We start from the raw sequence: 19,782 nt of genomic DNA on the forward strand, positions 1-19,782 counted from the left end.
GCTGTGATGAGGCTCGAATGAGGGGCGTGTCTGTGCGTGCTGGCACGAGGGGTGTGGGCTGGAGATGGCAGGGATGTGGCTCTGTCCTGCGGGCAGAGTGGGGCGGGTGAGGCGAGGCCATCTCCGCAGCCTCCTCTGGGCCCAGCCAAGCGGCCGGGGCCAGCTGGATGCTTTTGATAAGCGAACATGTAAACAACAAACAACACAGATGTCCTGGGCTCCAGCGGAGACGGGGCCCCCTCAGGGAGTTCCAGTAAAGGGGACCTGGGCGGATGGCGTTCGGGCGGCCTTGTTGCCTTGTTGCAGGTGCCGCAAGGAGTTTGGGCAGAGAGGCGAGAGGTCTTACTCTATCCACAGGACAAAATAGGGTGATAAATAACACTAGTAGAAAGAATAATAATGATAAGAGTACCCACTTACTTAGTGTTTATGGTGTTATTTAATCCTCAAAACAACCCTGAGAGAAAATATTTGCAAAACACATCTCTGACAAAGGGCTTGTACCCAGAATATACAAAGAATTCTTCCAAGTTAATCATAAGAAAACAAACAACCCAATAAAAAATGTGCAGAAGGCCTGAACAGACACCTCACCAAGGAAGCTATCCAGACAGCAGACAAGCTGATGAAAAGACGCTTTCACCACCGGTCACCAGGGATGCAAGCTGCACACCTGTTAGGACAGCTAAGATTTTTTTTATACACAGATTTTTAAAAATTGAAGTCTAGTTGATTTACAATGTTGTGTTAATTACCGCCGTACAGCAAAGTGATTCACTTACACATTTAACGTATATTTTTTCATACTCTTTGCCATTACGGTTTTTCATAGGATATTGACTAGAGTTCTCTGTGCTCTACAGTAGGACCTTGTTTCTCCATCCTGTATATAGAAGCTCACACCTGCTACAAACACGTTGGCAAGCTCCTATAGAATCAAATCTATACCTACCTACGACCCAGCCATTCTACTCCTAAGAGACATGAAAACCGACACGGACACACACACAAAACTTGTATGTAAGTATTCATAGCAGCTTTATTCTTTATAACTAAATCCTGGAAAGACCCCAAATGCCCACAGAACTTGCGAATGGACAGACGACTGTGGTTAATCGGTCAATGGGCGACTCCTCAGAAACAAAGAAACGAACTCCAGATATGGGAACAGCACGGTGCGTCCCAGGGGCGTGGAGTCCAAGACACCAGACCGAAAAGGATTCCGTTTGAATGCCATTGTGGAAAAGGCAAAACCAGACACAAGCCAGAGCCGAGGCTGCCAGGGCGGGGGCGGTGGGTTAACCGCGAAGGAGCTCAAGGGAACTCGTGATAAAGGAAATGATGCCTGTGGTGGTCCTTGCGTGACTATACATTTGCCAAAAACTGTCAAACACACTTCAGTGGTGATTTGTATTGTATGCAAATGATACCTTATTAAAGCTGGGGGTGGATGGAGGGAAGCCGGTCTTCCCTTCCTGTTGGGGCCGCCCCTGCTGTGTTACAGGTGAGCAAACGGAGGCTCAGAAGGTGACGTGATGATGGCTCCGAGGCCTGTGGCAAACGCTGACCTGAGGGGATGAGGACAGGACGGCAGTGTGGCCGGCGGGAAAGCCGCTGGGGGAGCCAAGGCTGAGGAGGGAAGGGCCCAGGCCCAGGGCAGGCTGCGGGAGGGCTGCCGGAGGTGCTGAGATTTCGAGGACACGGGGCAGAAGGACACGCGACAGCACCGATGTGCAGAGGGCAGCAGGCAGGAGCCTTCTCACCCGAAGCGGCGGCTCAGAGAGGTCAGGTGAGTCCCCCCGGGTCACTCAGCAAAGCCGGTGACAGAGCCGGACCTGCCGACTCCAAAGCTAGTGTCCTTGCTCTGGGGACAGAGGGGAAACGGGAGGCCTGAGGCCTTTGATGAGCAGCCCAGTCCATTCACTTCTCTCTGGGCCCCAGTTTCCACCTCCATGAAGTGGGCGGAGAGAGACGAAGGCCTGGAAAGCGCCGCCTGGGCCCCGTCCCCACGTGGCCGACACCTGCTCTCACGCTGGGTGCGGAAACCAATCGGGGAGGTAGGTCAGCGGCCGGAGGGGACACTCCCTCCTCCCTGGGCCTCAGTTTCCCCGGCTCGTGGGGGCAAACTGGCTAAATGACAGGTGGAAAACTGGGGGCCTCAGCGAGCACCCACACACATTCTGCTTTACCTCCATGCCTGTCTTTCCCCGCCTCGCCCCTCAAATTTGTACTATGCCAAGCATAGAGCACACAGGAAGTAGCAGCCTGGGCCCGCTATGTTCACGCGGAGCCCCTGGGCTCTCTCCCTGGCATAACCTTTTTCTCGGAGCCCTTCAGCACGTGTCCCTGGAGAACAAATACACTCTCCTCGTAACCACAACACGATCACCCCACCTAAGCAAAAAGCCATCATGCCACAGACACCTAATACACCGGGCCACATTCAAGGACCCCATTAACCCTGCATGTTTTTTGTGGCTGATTTTTTTTTCAGACCAGGATCTGACGAGATTCACATACTCTACTTGGTTTTATCTCTTTTTTCCCACAAATTTTTCTTTTGGCCGCGCTGAGCAGCATGTGGGATCTTAGTTCCCCGACCGGGGATCGAACCCACGCCCCCTGCGGTGCAAGCGCGGAGTCCTAACCACTGGAACGCCAGGGAAGTCCCCACATTTTTAATTTAAAAAAATTTACATCTCCAGAAAAATGGCCAGAATCCTGCAATGAACATGCAGACGGAGCTTATCTGCCAGACCCTCTGTCTCTCTCCGCTAACCGTTGGAGAGTAAGCAGCAGCCACGTGTAATTGTGCAGTCAATCAGTTGCCATCATTTAAGCATTAGGAGGCCTCACTTCATTTTTTCTTTCCAGCTCCTACTGAAACATCAGAAGACCCGGCCAGGTTTCCCACGTGAGCTGTCAGCCCCAGTGGGGGAGGCAGGGCAGGGAGCCCCACTTTGCCACACTCCGCACTGCCCCCTTTTGCCTAGCACCCGCCTGCCTTCCCAGTCCCTGCACCGTAGCAGGCCCGGGCCCGCCCCCATTGCACTGTTGACCCCGATCTCCCCCAAGGGCCTCAGGGCCTTGGGCCGTCTTGGGAGGCTCCTTGGTCAGGCCTGCCTGGAGGCCCGGCCCGTCCTCCACCTGCAATGCCTGCCCTGGACTCAGCCTTCCCGGGTCTGAGTCCTGCCTCCACCCCCCCCACCCCCCCCCACCCCGAGAGCTTCAGCAGCCCACAGCTCTCGCTCGACGGCTCCCGGCTCCTCACGGGGGTGAGAGAGAAAATGAGACCTTGCCCGGGAAGCACGCGGCACACGGTGCAGTGAGAGCCTGGCGCCTGACCCAACGGCCCAGTGACAGGGCCCGCTCAGAGGATCATTGTCTCCTTAAGACGCAAGAGTCGCAGTTGCGACAGAGGCTGTATTTAGAAATGACTCAAGTGCCCGACAATAAAGGGCCGTGTGGCGGGGGGGGGGGAGGGGGGGGCTGCCAGGGCCTTGTCCTCTGCTACTGACGTCATGGTGTCCACTCAGCGGGTGACCACACACCGGGCGGAGGGCGGGTCCTTAGCACGTGCTGGCACCGACCGGGCCGCAGGACCTATGGTTCAGTGACAGGCTTCACTTTGGGTTTATGTGCTAACCTTGGGGTTCAAAGGGGAAGAAAGAATATACATTTGTCTTTACTTGGGTTTATGTGTGGAAAACTGGAAAAATTCATAACAAGTGAGAACACCCCCCTCTGTGAGGTGGGGGGGGGGGTTGGGGAAGATGGGAGACGGAGGTCGAGTGTCCCCTCGGGCTTGTGCATATTTTGTTTTAGTTTTGGAAACGTGAATATATTACATAATCAAAAATTAAATATAAGAATATTCTTAAAGAATGATTCTGTGGTTTCCTATGTATTAACAAAGGAACTTGCTCACAGTATACTGTAAAATGGGAAAAAAAGACGACAAAACAGTGAACATGAGTCCACCTGTGCTGGAGGAAACACTCTGTGTGTAAAGAGCTCACGTGAACAGTTTTGGCGCCTTGTTTGCCGAGTTCCCAGACTCTAGAACCAGGGCACTTGCTCCATACGAGGAAGGAAGGAATGACGTCGCAGGAGGAGAAGCCACCCAGGAGGACACGCCACCCCAGCCGTGGACCTCGGAGGGGCTTGGTCTCCTGGCTATTTTCCTGATTATTCGGAAGATTGTAAGTCAGGCCCCTCGTGCATCCACTCAGGCAGCAAGGACAGGAGAGGCTCTGTCCCGGGGTGGCGGCAGGGAGGGGGGCGCTGGGCGGGACGGTGAGCTCCCCGGGGAGGGTGTGGGGCTGGTGAGCAGCACGGGGTCGGGGGTCATAAAAGTGCTTTACAACCAGGTTGTGATGGCAGCTGCGTGGGGTACACATTTGTCAAAACGATAAAAAGGGGTAATTTTTGCTATATGTAAACACTACTTAAAATGTTTTTTAATAAAAGAAAAAAACACAGAAACAAACACCACAGCCACGATGGGTTCACTGGGCTTCATTTTATAATTCTCTCTACTTACATATGTGTTTGAAATTTTCCAATATTAAAAAACAAACAAACAAAAAACCTAAGATCCCTGGTCTGCTCAGAACCCTCCCACGGCCCCTCCTGGCTCAGAATAAAAGCTGAAGACGCCACGTGGCCTCAGCTCTTTAAATCCACCCCAGGGTCTTTGCATTGGCTGTCCTCTCTGCCTGGACCAGGCTCCCTCACCTCTTTCAAGTCTTTCATTATAAAAGCCTGGTCTGTAGAGGTCTGTCCTCGATACCCCCTCTGAAACCTCTCCAAAGGCACCTCCTCCCCTCCCCCCGACTGAGTCTCCCTGGGCCCTTGTCTCAGTGAGATGAACCACGGATTTATTTCCTTCTTGCTTCCTCTCCCTCCCCTAGAATGTCAGCTCCTGAAGGGCAAGGAGTTTGGTCTGTTTGTTCACTGGGTGCCCCTAGAATTGTGACTGGCACATAGTAGGTGCTCAATAAATATTTGCTAAATGAATTAATGGCTGACTGAATAAATGATACCCTATATACAATACATGGGACCCGGTCTCCATTTGGCCCCACCAAGCCTTGGCCGTTGGGGCTTTCATGACCCAGGGCCCATCTCCCCAGGACTGCTGGGACCCAGCTTTGCTTTCTAACTTTGTGTGTGTGGGGGGGTCACAGGTTCATTCAGGAGCCCCTCCCCAAGGCTCCTCCGTGACCAGCATGCTTTGGGGTTGAAAGATAGAGGCAAGTCCTTTCAACTCTGTAAAGACTGATTGCTTGCTTTACCCTTTGATTGATCCATTGCCTGTTCCACAAAGGATTTCTGCAAGGTTTAAAGACAGCAACAAGATAACAGACATTTAAAACTCAGACAGAAGGAAGGGAATCAAAACCAGGGAGGATCCCGGGCTCTTATGGTGGACCTGGTGTGCCCTCGGCCCTGCCAGGAATCTCCCCTGGACCCAGGAGGGCTGAGGAGCTTCGATGAGGGCCTTCCAAGGGAGGGGATGCTTGGACAGCAGCACATGCAAAGGCCCAGCACGGGAAACAGCATAGCCAGTTGATGGACTCTCCAGAAACTTGTTCTGGCTTCCCCACACCACTCAAGTTCTCTGGAGACAAAGAAATCCCCTGAGACACACACAAGGTTACGTCTTGCTCAGGATTGCAGCCAGCCCTGACTCAGCTCAAGTCAAGACCCCCTCTGACCCCAGGATCCTTTTCTATCTCCTTGTATGTGATGACTCACTCCTCAGCCTTGTTTTGTTTCCAAACTCTGTGACACAATACACACTTATTTTTTTTAATCTGCTAGGATAGGATATTCTCAATAAATATATCTGACAAAGGACTAACTAATAACCAGACAATAAAAAGAACTCCAAAAAAAAAAAAAAAAAAGCAAACAAACTTAAATAGGTGCTTCACAAAAGTAGATATCCAAACGGTCAAGGAGTGGATGAAAAAGGTTCAACGTCATGGGTCATCAGGTGAATGCAAACTTAATCACACTCATCAGACAGCTAGAACTAAAGGGAATGACAGCACCAAACGTAACTCTCAAAATTGTTGGCAGGAGTGTAAAATTGGTACAACCACTTTGGAAAAAGGCCTGGCAAGTCCTCATAAAACTCAAGGTACACTGACTATGAGACGCCGGCACCTGCAAGGAGCCCGTGTTCAAGAATGTCCACAGTACGTTTATTCGTAACTGTCAAAATCCAAAAACAACCCAAATGCCCATCAACAGCAGGCGGATAAATTGTGGGATATGTACACAATGGAATACTATTCAGCGATGAAAAAGATACAACCACAGGGATTAACCTCACACATAAAATGTTGAAAAAAAGAAACTGGACCCTGAAAGCACATACTGTATGATGCTGTTAACATGAAGTTCTAGGAAAAGCAAATTAGTCAAGGGGTGGGGCACTGGCTGAAAGGGTTAAACACAAGGGTCGGGTATCTGGTATTGGGCAGTGGTCCCGTGGGAGTGACGTCATGCTTACACCTTCATTAACGAACTAGTAAAACCTGCAGTCACCCGACTTGGGTGGGCTGCTTCTGATCTGAGCAAAGCTGGTGGGGGGGAGGGGTTGTCCAGTCCCCTTTCAAAAAAGTAGTCTGGGGCTTCCCTGGTGGCGCAGTGGTTGGGAATCTGCCTGCCAATGCAGGGGACACAGGTTCGAGCCCTGGTCCACGTGCCCGTGGAGCAACTGGGCCCGTGAGCCACAACTACTGAGCCTCTGCGCCACAACTACTGAAGACCGTGTGCCTAGAACCCATGCTCCGCAGCAAGAGAAGCCACCGCGGTGAGAAACCCGCGCACGCCAAAAGCAGCCCTCCCGCTCTCCACAACTAGAGAAAGCCCGCGGGCAGCAACGAAGACCCAACGCAGCCAAAACTAAATAAATTTTTAAAAAAGAAAAAAAAGTGGTGGCTGCGAGGGGACGGTGAGAATTGCCCTACAGGTCGTCACGGGTCTTTGGGAAGGGGTCCATGGGGGCCCCAGAGTCTCCTGCCGGCTGAGGCCAGAGGCCCACGGGCCCAGGCGTGAAGCCGTGAGCGGCGCGGCGCCTTTAAGAGCCAAGCGGAATGCACCAAAACAGAGCGGCCGCGCGCTCACTGGCGGTGCGCTGCACGTGACCGCACAGCTGATTTCCTGCCCCCCCTTTTTGTTGCTGCCGCCGCCGAGTGTCAGTTTCTGCGCCGCCGCCTGCGGTCGGCCCACGGTGCGGGTCCGCGCGCCTCTCGCGGAGCCCGCCGCGCGCCCGCAGCCCGGGTCCCAGCGCCCATGGCGCACTCGCCGGCCGCCGTGCCGCCGGGCGCGCCGGAGCAGGGCTGCCCCATCCGCGTGGAGCACGACCGTAGGCGCCGCCAGTTCACCGTCCGGCTCAACGGTAACGCGGGGCCCGGCCCGCCCCCGCCTTTTGTCTGCGCGCCGCGGGGCTGGGGGCGCACTCGCGGGCCGGGTGGAGGCGGGCTGCCGGGAGAGTCTAGCCCGCGCCGGGCGCCCGGGGTGGAGAGGGCCCCGGGGAGGCGGAGGCAGGCGCCGGGCAGCTCCGATGCCACCTCGGCCCCGGGGAACCCGCACCTGCTCGGCCTGGCAGTTTTCCGGGCTGCTGCCGAGGTCCTGGGGAGCCACCACCTCCCCTTTCCCCGGTGTTCAGTGGCTTCTGGCTGCCCCTGGGAACCTTAGCTTTTCTGCACCAAGGGGATTGGAAGAATCCTCTGGGCCGACCCGGGGCTGACAGACAGAGGGGCTTCTGCCTGGGAGGGGCGGGGGGTGTGGAGGGATGGTATCTCCATCAGACCCCAGAGGCTCTGGGACTTTGGCTAAGTTGCCTCATCTCTGTGCGCGCCAGCTTCTCCGTCTCTACAGTGGGGTTAACACCAGCGCATAACTCCTGGCTGGTGGTAAGGACCAGATGCCCCAGTAAGAGTAAGGTTCAAACAGCGCCTGCGGCAGGTAGTAAATGTTGGTGAACATTGACTGGGTATTTATTATTATTATTATTATTATTATTTTATTATTAGTTTGGCCAAGAGGCGCAGCATGCGGGATCTTAGTTCCCCCACCAGGGATTGAACGCGTGCCCCCTGAAGTGGAAGCACTGGAAGTGCAGTCTTAACCACTGTACCGCCAGGAAAGTCCCTGGGCATTACTTTTTAAACCAGAAGCAAAGTCAAGTCCTCATTTCCTGTAAAGAAAGGTTCCACCACTTTCTAGCCAGCCCACCCTCCCTCCGCCTAAGAGGTCTGGGGATGGAAAGTGGAATTATGAAGTGGAGGAGTGAACTTTCATCCCTGTGACCCACCCCTTCTGCCTTAATAACTTTCTTCCCTCCCAGCTGGGCCCCCTGTGGCAGGGTCCAAGCTGGAAGGGCCCTCATGGGCCGCTGTGCCCATTTCTGAGGAGGGAAGGGGAAGGCTTCCTGAGGTGGGGGAATGCGCAGAGCCCGGATGGGGCCCCACCTGGGCCCACTCCTCCCACCTGCACTTGGACAGCCGGGAGGGGCTGGGGGCTGGGGCCTGGAGTGCGGGCCTTCCTCAGAACCCCCCTTTGGGCTGTGCTGTGCATTGAGCCGGGCCCAGCGCACCCCTGTCACAACAGGGGAGGAGCGCAGGCCGGAACTCAGACACGTGTCTCTCCACCTGGAGGCGTGTCCTTCCAGCGCCATGCTGCCTGCAGTGGCCCGGCTGGCCGGCCGGCCGTGACTCTCCGGGCCCCGCTGCTCTCGTTGGACGAGGCCCCGTGGCTTTTCAAATCCTCTTTTTCAGGCTCCAGAGAGGCCTTAGATTCCCTTGGGGGGGCTCAGGAGGCCCTAGACACTCAGAGAAAGAAGAAAAGGAATGTTTGGGGTTTTCCTTCTTTCTCTCCCTAGTGAGTACAGCCAAAGGACACCTCTCTAGACTTGGCTGTGGTCAGAGCTGGACGTGACCAGCCATCTCTCCAACTTGCCCCTCTGTCGCCTGCTGCTCAGATGGCGAACTGTAAAGTGGACCCGGATCCCCAGCCAAGCCCGGGAGTGGCTCCTCGCCCGCCCGCGAGGAGGGGCTGTGCAGCCACGCCGGACCTGGTCTGGGTGTATATGGGGGGTGGGGAGTCCTCTGTGCCCAAGCCCCCGCCCCGCCCCAGCTGGGGAGGGGAACGGCCTGCCGCGGTGTCTCCTGACCTGCAGGCAGGCCCCGGGCGCCAGCTCACTGCGCCCGCCCGGTGAGAGATGTGGACACTGAGGCCAAGAGGCTGAGCGGCCCTGGGGCTCCAGGTGCAGGTGTGTACCGGCCATCCCCTGGCAGAGCCGGGCTGGTGAGCCTGCAGCAGGCTCCAGGTCTGGGGAGGGGAGAGGTGTGAGCAGCTGTGTGCACTGAGCCCTCAGGCCCCCCCCCCCCCCCCCCGCGCACGCGCGGAGTCGCGGACTCGCTTTATCCTCAGCCTTGTTGGTCGGGGGGGGGTGGGGGGGGGCGGCGTTGGCCGAACTGCTCTGCTCTGCCCGTTTTACAGGGGAGGAAGCTGAGGCAGGGAAAGTGACGGATGTGCCCAGGGGCTTGCAGCTTGGAGGTAGAAGCACTAGGATTCATTCCACAAGTGCTTATTGGACACCTACTGTGTGTTGCGAAACGTTGTTGTAGGTGCTGGGGGCTCCTGGGACCCACCGTCTGGGGGGCAGTGGACGATAAAGTGTAGAGCATCCTAGAGTGCAAGACTGGTGAGAAATGAGGTCGGGTGTCAGGAGAGGGCTCTGTTTGTTTCGGCTGCGCTACGCGTCATGTGGGATCTTAGTTCCCCCACCAGGGATCGAACCCGGGGACCCTGCAGTGGAAGCGCAGAGTCTTAACCATCGGACCACCAGGGAGGTCCCAAGGGCTGTTGTTTAGAGTCAGGTGTCTGGGAGGCCCGCCCCGGGAAGGAGGCAAGGAAGGGAGCTACGGTGGGAACAGCCCTCCACGTGGAAGGGGCGGCAAGTGCAAAGGCCCTAGGATGCCTGATGTGTGTGGGAGCAGCGGGGACGGACGGGAGGGCGGAGAGGCCGCATGGCAGAGGACGTCGAGAGGTCCTGGGGGCGGGTGGCGCGGGGCCGTGGAGGGCATTGTGAGGACTTGGCCTTGACTCCGGGTGACGTGGGTGCCTGGGAGGGTCCTGAGCAGAGGGCGGGTGGCGTGTCCTGGGCTCCCTCTGGCTGCTCTGGGGCAAGACAAGACAGGAGCAAGGATGGCCGCTGCTCTGGGGCAGGCGGTGTGAGAGGAGGGGAGAAATCCCAGCTCCTGGATGGTTGTGGCAAGAAGCGTGGATGGGCCGTGCTGATGGGGCCGTGAGAGAACGCGGGTACCCAGGCTTCTCTGGTCCCCAGATCCGGGGTCTGAAAAGCTGGCTTGTATCACCATTTCATCAGTGGAGAAAGTGCAAAGCCAGAACGGAGCTCCCACCCCTGGGCGGCCTCACCCCTGGCCTTTGCTCTCCCCTCTCAGCCAGCGCCGAGTGTCCCACTTGCTCCAAGAAGTGTCATTTGGGGGTCCTGGAACCCAGTGCCTTCCACATCGCCCCCAGCCCCCACTTTGCAGTTGGGAAGGCTGAGGCCCTGGGGGCAGCAGGGCTGAAAGCGCAGCAGAGGCCTCCTACATTCAGATCCCAGTTCCCGGGCACGGGCTCGAGCCACCTGTGCCCCCAGGGCACCCTCATGCCCTTCGCGTCCTGGGGTGCATGCTAGAGCAGGTCCCTGGGCAGGGTGCCTGGGGGGGATGGGACCGGCTGGGCCCGTGGGTGGGCTTCCGGGGCGCGGCCCCCAGGGTCTGCCCTCTCACGCGTGCTTCCCAGCTCGGAGCCAGCAGCACGTGGCCCCTGCCCGCACCAGGCTCTGCAGGTGGAGACGCCCAGAGAAGCCAGGCGGTGCCGTCCACTTGGCCCTGGCCAGCTACCTCCCAGAGGGTGCAGAGGGCCTGCGTTCTGGCTTTCCCTCTGCCGCAGCCTCATCGTCCGTGTAACAGGCGTTTTGATCTGCTGGGCCTGCTCTCGGAGGGACCGGTGCACGCACGGCGGAGACCCAGGGAAGGGCTCCTCGTTGGCCAAGTTGCTTTAACTTTCCTCAAAACCAGTCACAGCCCGTGATCTCGACGTGACTCTCAGGCCCAGGAGGGAGGTAGCGGTTGTCCCAGGCCTGCTGAGGTCTGAGGTCTCCTGGCAGAGCTGGGACTGGAAGCCGGGGCTCCATCGCCCCCAGGTGGCAAGTACTGGCCCAGCCTGGAGAAGGGCCTGGGGTCCAGCCAGGCTGCCATGAGCGGAGGCTGTGGGATCCACGGACCCAGATGCCAGGGACGGGGTGGCCGTGGTGCCCCGGGGGGCAGGTCAGGGGGGTGTCCGGCGGGAGGCGCCAGGCAGAGGGGGCACCCGACCGAGGCTGGGTGGACGTGAGGGGCCACGAGGAGGCCCCTGAGCAGAGGACGGACAGGACGTGACTCGGCTTCCACGGGGGGTGCGCAGGGGCCGGCGGAGGTATGAAGTGGCCAGATTCCGGGCATGTTTTGAAAGCTGTGCCCACGGGCCTGCTGGAGGTCAGAGCAGAGGCTGAGAGGTGCATGAGAAGGGCCTCGGGGGGTGGCCATCTCCAGGCAGCGTGGGGCAGCTGGGACTGGGCGGCCTCTGCGGTCGCCCTGAGGCCCAGGCGTTCCAGGGCTGTCCGCTGGCGTCTGGCTCCTCCGCAGCCCAGGGAGGTGTGGGGCGGGGAGAGGGGTCAACGTCGCGCCCTTTCCCTCACACGCCGCCACGTCCGCCCCGCGGCCCGATGCCCTCCTGCCCCTCTCAGCCGCGAGCCCCAGGGTCCCCAGACAGCTCCACACGTGCCGGGCTGCGCGATAGCCTCTCGGAGCCTCGGCTTCCCTGCTCGTCGACCGGGCTGTGAGAACCCTGCCCATTTTGTAGGGTTCTCGTGAGGGATTGGTGTGTGCAGGGGCTGAGCGCGCCCCACCAGCGTGAGCTGCAGCTGTCCTGTCCTGGCGGCCCCAAGGGCGTAGGGTCGGGCTCCGGGGAGGGACTGGGCGTACAGGAGCCACGTGCCGGCCTCCACCTCCTGCCGTGCGTCTGGCACAGAGAACAGCAGGAGTTTGTGGGGCAGCTATTTCTTGGGCATCTGCCCCGGGCTGGGCACTGGGGATGTGGTGGTGACCGAGTCCCTGGGACCACCAGGAGCTGGCGGGGTGGGAGGGGCAGAGAGTCCCCCAGGCCATCCTGGGATCCGGTCCATCTGTGGCCCAAGTGGCCGCTCAGGAACGCTGACGGAGGCGATGGGTGAGTGAGTGAACCGGGCCCGGGAGCAGGCTGACAAGGGCTCCAGACCCCCACCCCCTCTCTGCGGGGCCGGCCACAGTGCAGAAGCGGAGGTCTGCTCAGTGCCTGTGAAGCCCCCGACGTGGCCTGCTCCCCTGCTCTTCCCTCACACGTCTCCTGCTCCCCAGTTGGCCCTCAGCTCAGAGCTTTCCTCCTGGGAGGTCTCCCCTCACTACCCTGGCTAAATGCCCGTCTCCCCTGGCCCAGATTATTTTTTCCTTCATACACTTGGAACTTCCTGAAATAGTAACCCAGGGAGTTGTCCTCAGCTCCTGAAACAGTGTCTGGGGCTCAGTGAACTTTTGTCAAGGGGAACAGGTAGACAGATGGGTGGATGGGGTGCCTGGGCAGGTAGATGGGCAGGCAAATGGGGGCCGGATGGGTGGGTGGGTGGGTGGGTGGGTGGGTGGGTGGACAGACAGACGGGCGGATGAGGAACTGAAGACTTCGGTTGGAGGAACTCCAGTTAAATTTCCCAGCAGGAAACCAGGGTGGACCAGGGTGCCAGGCCCGAGAGGGCATGAAGGCCAGTTTGCTCTGCCTCCCGTGCCCGGCGTGGCTTTCCTGTGTGCCCCTTCTTCTGCCCTGCCCCACGGTCCGGTGGGTGGTCCTGCTCTCTTGTCTCTTCAGGCTCTGGTTTAGCTGGCGACTTGCTGAGCTCTGCTCTTCATCCAGCACTGGGCCTGGGTCCCCCAGACCCTCGGGCAGGTGCTCCAGTGGGGGTGCAGAGAGCTGGGCTTTGGGGGGCGCCCGGGGCCCTGGGATGCTGGCTGGAGGGTAGCAGGAAAGGCCCACGCGGGGCTCGGGGTGTTCGGGCGCTGTTCTAAGCATTTTACGGAAATTGCCTCATTTAACCCTCCACACACTCTAATGAGGAATGTTCTGTTACATCCATGCTTTATGCACACGGAACTGAGGCGCAGAGAGGCTATTCCAGACCCAGCTCCCCAGCCGGGCTCCAAACGCCTGCGCCCGCAAGGCCCAGGCCTGCGTGCCGGCTCGGGCCTCACCCTCCCACCACCCTCCCCACAGGGTGTCACGACCGGGCGGTCCTGCTCTACGAGTACGTGGGCAAGCGGATTGTGGACCTGCAGCACACGGAGGTCCCCGACGCCTACCGCGGGCGTGGCATCGCCAAGCACCTGGCCAAGGTAGGGGCGTGGGGGCTGCCCCCCTGCTCAGAGGAGACCACGCCCCGGGGGCCGGGCCCCGCCCTCCTCCCGCGGCTGCGGCCGCCTCGCCCCCTCCCCTCCTCTTGGGGCCGGGCCCCGCCCTCCTCCCGCGGCTGCGGCCGCCTCGCCCCCGCCCCTCCTCTCCGGGGCCCGGCCCCGCCCTCCTCCCGCGGCTGCGGCCGCCTCGCCCCCTTCCCCTCCTCTCGGGGCCGGGCCTCCGGGCCCCCACCACCACACGCACGCACCTGCCTGGCGCCGGGAGCTCACTGCCGGGACCCCGTGTCTGGCACGTAGTAGGTGCTCCGTGAACCCTTGCTGAACAGGTGGACAGACACTGGAGTGACTTGGCTCTTGCCCCTGCATCCCCAGCCGCTAGGAGAGCAGCTTGGGCTTCAAGGGGCTTTGACCTGGAGCAGGGCTCGGCCTTGCGTTGCCCTGACGGCTGCTGGGGCCCAGCCCCTCCCCCTGCTGCCCCGCTGCTCCCTTCGCCCCCTCCCCGCGGCCCGGGCGGGGGACAGGTGTCTTCAGTAGCAGCTCGAGCTGGTCTGTGGGTCCACCCCGTTACAAGCGAGGGACCCAGAGTTGCTACCTGGGTAAACAGGAGAAGGGATCTGCCAGGGGTGAGGGCGCTTATCTGCAAAATGGGAGAAGAGCCTGGAATCCTGTCACTAGAGGCTCTCGGGTTGAAACCCGGGGTCAGGCGTGGGCCGCTGGGGGGCCGGACGGTCAGACGGCCGACCAGGAGCCCAGGCACCTAGTCGGCCCTCGGCCTTCGTCATCAGACCCTCCAGCTACACCCAGACTGCGCTGTGCTGTTTCAGCAAGCGTTTGTTGTGCACCAGTGTGTGCAGGGCGCTGGGGCAGGGAGGTGCACCAGAGCCACCAGGACAACTGCACGCTGACACCCCCGCCCCTGGCTGCTGCTCTTGGGGTCCCTGTGAAAACTGAGTGACCTCTGCCAGGGGCGGAGGGAGCCCCGGGCGCCCTGACCCAGCCCGTAGGGGAGGCTCCTGGAGGAGCGTCCAGTGAAGAATTAGCGGAGAAGAGGAGTTTGGAGCCGGGCGGGCGGGGTTCTCCCGGGGCGGATCCGACCCTGGCCCCTCTCTTCCTTGCCTTGTTCCTCCGGCAGTTCACCAGAGCTTCCTGCCCCGGCTTCCCGACTGTAACGGGGGTGGTGGCAGCACCCCTGGCTCCATCGCAGACCCGAGGGAAAGCCCGGGGCCTGAGGGGCTGGGCCTCTGAGCCGAGGTGCCGCTGGGGGCCCTGACCGCTCTTCTCTCTGCCCGGCTGCCAGGCCGCTCTGGACTTCGTAGTGGAGGAGGACCTGAGGGCCCATGTCACGTGCTGGTACATCCAGAAGTTCGTCAAGGAAAACCCCCTGCCGCAGTACCTGGAGCGCCTGCAGCCGTAGCCCCGGCCCCCGCGGGGCCCGAGCCCGCCCACCGGACCCTCCCTCCGGGCCTCGCCCCGGCCTCTGCGTGCTCTCAGGAACCCTGGTCCCCACGGGGACAGACTCAGAGTTATTTTTGTAAGGACGCTCCTCTGTGGCCGTGGTCCAGCTGCCGTGGCGAACGGGGCCCGGCTATTCCTGCTCTGCAGACACCGTGAGGGCCCGCAGTCAGGACCGGAACGCGGACAGGGGCGTCCCTCTGGCCTTTCTGGGTCCCACCTGCTGCTCCCCGCTCCGTGATGGGCAGGGGGGGCTGATCTGGGGCCCTGCCAACATGCCCAGGCCGGGTCCTCTCCGCAGATGAGGAGCCACGAGGAACCTTGTGTGCCAACTGCTGGGGGCGTCGGGCCAAGCGCGCGCGCGCGCGCGCATGCCTCCTTACTCCTTGCAACGCCCTTTAGCTCTGCAAGAGGCAGGCCCTCCCCCGTGGCTGCCCTCCCCCTTCCAGCCCAAGTATCTTGGGGACCCCCACCCCTCGCTGTGGCTGAGCTTTCTCAGAGAGGGCCCTCCCGAGCTGGGGTGGGAGGGAGAAAACCGTCCTCCATGAACCATCTGCACCACCCAAGAGGGAAAAGCGGTTCTGCAGAGGGATTTCCTGTGCAGCCGCCAGACATCAGAGCGTCTTGGCCTTCCTGCGAGCTCGTGGCCCGTCAGGAGTCCTGGGGCCCCTCCCGGACCAGCCTTCCTGGGAACAGCTTGGAGAGCAAGCACCCCAACACCCTTTGTCCTGTGGGGCCAGCCTTTCTGGGGGCTTCCTCTTGGGGGCTGGTTAGGGCTCAGGGTACCATCCTCCTCTGCCGTGCTCCCCACATGGGCTGAATCCATGCCTGCTCTTCTGTGGGACTGGAGGGGAGCCCAGGAGTCGGGTCCCTCGGGCTGAGGCGTGAGTGACGTGGCGTCAGCCCTCTGGCTAGGGCAGGCTGCTTGCCCCATTGACGCCTCCCTGCCTGACGCTTGGCAGGCATTGGCCTGCGTCCTCTTCTCACTCATCTGCTCCCAGTCTTGCACCAAACCCCCCTCCTCCACTGCAGTGGCCTGGGGCCCCCAAACGCCCCTGCACAAATGCCTTCTCACCTGGTAGCGGGAACCTCTCCATCTGTGCGCCTGAAGGCCTGGCAGCCCCCGAGTCCCCGTCCTCAGCATCCCCCACCCTTCCCAGGTCCCAACCCCCAGCCCCCAGCCCCCCTCTGGCCTCCAGGAATTCCTGAGAGGGCCGAGGGCACCCACCGCACTCCCAGCTCTGTTTGCACAGGGCTTTGGGGGGAATCAGGGAGGCCCCTGGGCCTCTACTGTGCTGGCAGGAGGTAGGCTCGGCTGCTGGGTCCCCTCCGAGCCTGGGGGTGTCCCCTTCCTGGGGCAGCATAAGGAAAGAGTGGGTGGTAGGCCTGAGAGTGGACTGACGGGCAGCCCAGGCTCTGAGCCATTTCCCTCTCCAGCACCCCCCCCCCCCCCCGTCCACACATCCCTCCCAAGTTCAAGCACAGACTCCGTCGTGAGGACTTCTCTCCAGTAGCTCAGCGACCTGGTGCTGACCCCTCTGTAGCCTTTGGGGCAAGGTGGCCCCGTTCCAGGAGGCGCTGTCCATGGGAGGGTGTCCTGCAGCAGTGGCGCAGGGGACCCCAGGGCAAGCAGCTTGTGGAGGAGCGGAGGGCTGGGTGGCACCAGGGCCCGCCAACCCCCGTCCCAGCCTGCACCTGTGTTCTAACAGCAGGCGACTCGGTGCCCAGCCGGCACGCAGACAAAACACTTAGTACTTGAATCAGGGGATGTGCAGGGTCTCCAGGGCCCCTGCAGCGCTGGACCCAGGGACGGCTTGTCCCCAGTTTCTGCAGGCGCGACCGGCCTCCTTGCCTCGGGCTGCCTTAAAGTGCCGCTGCTCCGCTAGAGCCCTCGGCGGCAGCGACGGCCAACTCTCCCGGGTCGGGCCGGACCCACTGCAGACCCCCGCCCCGGAGCCCCAACCCCCCTGCCAGCACGCCCAACCCCATCCCGCTGTGGCCGGCCGCCCCCGCGGTGCTCCCCTGACGGACTGGCCTCCCAGCCTTGGCCCCCAGCCCCACCCGTCCCGGGACACCTGGGGAACTCTTGCTCAGGAGGCAGGTCGCGTGGGCCAGTTTGCGTGCCACTGGCAGGGCAGGGGGACACTCAGAGACCCACCCCGGCCCCCCAGGCAGATCGCCCCCTAGGCCCCGTGCCCTCCTGCCACAAATGACTTTGTGGGTCTCTCTCTCACGCCCGGTCAAGACAGGTGGTCACTCACGTGCCTTTCCCACTCAGGACCTGCTGCAGGTGGCGTCTGGGCCAGGGCTGGTCTCCAGACGGATTGCATGACGTACATTTCAATAAAAGGTGTGACCCAGTGCAGCTCCAGGACTGCTTCTGGAAGGGCAGGGGCACCCCCCCCCGCCCCCGCCTCTGCTCCACCCCCATGACAGTCGGGCTCCACCCAGGTGGCGGGGGTGGGGTGGGGTGGGGGAGCCCTCAGGTGTGAGGGAGGCATGAGAGGGCAGACCTGGCAGGTGCTCTGCGTTCCCGCATCCTAACTGGCGGCAGGGGAAGCAAGGCTCTGAGAGGCGCAGGTGGCGTCAGGATCTGGGGGCTTTGCCGACCCGGCCCGTGCCTCCTCCCAGGTATGGGCCCCTCTGAGGCCACATCATGCCCCCGGCACTGGCTCCCCTCGCTGGGAGCAGCTGGACGGGGGGTCCAGGAGAGGCCGTCAGGTCACATCAGCTGCTGCTCTTAGCCCTGTCCCTCTCTCCCCAGGAAGCCTTCCCTTGGAGCTCCTGGCCCAGGAGGGCACAGGCCAGGGGCAAGCGTCACTCAGAACACGGACGATGGAGAGCCTCCGGCATGGTGTCTGGAGCCTGAGGACTCCTGGATGGGGCGTGTTCCTCTAGGTCCACCTGGTGGGGGGTGGGGCGGGTGTCACATCCCTGCCCCGACGGAGAGGAAGGGGCTCTGCGGTCACCAGGTCGCCAGCCCTCCATCGTGGCCAGCTCGGCTCCCACAGCAGCTCCGTGAGACACCAGGTATTGGGAACCAGAGGCTGGGGGCGGGGGGTTCACAAGGCTGCAGGAAGGCAAGGGGACCAGGACCCACACCCATCTCCTGCCCCTCCACGTCCACATCCCGTGGCGGAGACTTCACAGGGCAATACCCGTGGACGCCCCCAGCAACCACTCTGTAGCAGCCTGGGGTCTAGAAGTAGAACCCAAGTTACCGTCTACCCTGAACCAGAATGAAACAGCGGGGCAGGGACAGGACAGACCCAGTAAAGGTCCCACCGAGAGGAGGGAGGGCAGGAGCCGGCAGCCGGGGCAGGAGTCATAGGTGCTGAGGGACCCCTGCCCACCCAGCCCTCCTCGTCCTGCTTCCCCGTGGCCACCTCTCAGCAGGAGTCTGCGGCTACTTCCTGACCACGTGGGTGTGGCTAGGCTTTCCTTTGAGCAGCAACTCAGGAGCCCATGTCCCCTCCAGCCTGCAGAGTCCCCATCCCCAAAGCCGACCACATCCAGCTGTGGAATGGGCAGGACCGGGCCCAGGGGCCCCTCGTGTCCACAGCACTGCTGCAGGGCAGGCTGGGGGTGAGTTCCAGCCATACAAACAAGGAGCCTGCGTTCTGAGGCCTGGATGGGAAGAGAGGAAAATGCACCCCCACTGGGATCTGGGGGAGGGCTCTTTGCTCACAGCATGGGGCAGGGTCCCCTCAAGGCAGCCTGGCTGGCAAGGTGGTCCTGGGAGGTTCAAAGCCTGGAGTTAGATGGCAGGACAGAGCTGCAGGCACAGCGCACAGGCACAGCATGCAGCCTTTGGGTAAAAGAAAGCAGGTTTTTTTTTAAGTTGAGGTATAGTTGATGTACAATATTAAATAAGTTTCAGGGTTCAAGAGAGTGATTCAGCCAGCCTGCCCGACACCTCCACAAACAATGCCCTGTATTAAATCCCTTCTGTTTGAAATACCTCAGGTGGATTTCTTTTCCTAATTAGACACTGACTAATAATATAGATAAAACTACCCCCATCTTACAGTTGAGAAAAGTGACATTCAGAGAGAGGAAACGACTAACCAAAGGCAAACCCAGTGCCCCTCTTCTGTCACCCTGGTCCCATTACTGGGTCACAAGGCTGTCCCCAGCTCTTCCTTGTACACTCTTCATCCAGGCCCCATGCAGATGCCACCTCTTGAAAAGACCTCTAGCCAGCTGCAATCTCCAAGTCATCTATTACATCACCTGCTTAGTTTCTTGTTAGTATTTATCGTGCACTGAAAATTCTTAGTTACTTAGTTGTTTATTCCACTGGACTGGAAACTCCATGAGACCAGGAAGTGTTTGTCTTACTAAATGCTGTGACTCTGGTGCCTGAGAGTACGTGGTACTGACTGTGCACATGACAATTATTTGCTGTAAGAGGGAATGAACAGAGTAGTAAGGGAAGTGGCGGAGATTTCTGAGCACCAGCTAGGACCCACCTTTCCTGCTGGCTGCTTCTCTGCCAGCAATCAGGGCTCTCTGGGGGCCCACGGGAATTTCAACTCCCACCATTCAGGTTGTGCCCTCAGTGGCAGCTCAGTTACTACACGCTGAGGGAATCAACCTGCCCATGAATCTTCCAGAAGGTGACTGTGCACTAGCAGTGATGAACAGGTGACATTCTGGGTGTCTCCACTCAAGTCAGCAGACGGAGGCAGATGGCCTGTTAGAAGTCAAGTGCAAGCACAGGGAGATGGGGAGATGGTCCCAGGCCCACAGATGCTTGAGCTCTTTCCTCTGTGCACTAGATCCTGGCTGACTCTTCCTGAAAGACACCAGAGCACAGCGAAAT

General features: G+C 60.3%; 1 protein-coding gene across 1 annotated transcript; it reads left to right on the plus strand.

Moving 5' to 3' along the window:
* The first annotated feature begins 7,209 nt into the window (after window positions 1-7,209).
* On the plus strand, window positions 7,210-17,322 carry NATD1 (N-acetyltransferase domain containing 1). The gene is made up of 3 exons (XM_059048910.2): window positions 7,210-7,414; window positions 13,369-13,487; window positions 14,803-17,322. Exons 1-3 carry the CDS (start codon window positions 7,309-7,311, stop codon window positions 14,917-14,919), a joined length of 342 nt encoding a protein of 113 aa, XP_058904893.1. The 5' UTR covers window positions 7,210-7,308; the 3' UTR covers window positions 14,920-17,322.
* The last annotated feature ends 2,460 nt before the right edge of the window (window positions 17,323-19,782 follow it).

The sequence above is a fragment of the Kogia breviceps genome, chromosome 19, assembly GCF_026419965.1.
Source record: "Kogia breviceps isolate mKogBre1 chromosome 19, mKogBre1 haplotype 1, whole genome shotgun sequence".
Taxonomy (NCBI): Eukaryota; Metazoa; Chordata; class Mammalia; order Artiodactyla; family Physeteridae; genus Kogia; species Kogia breviceps.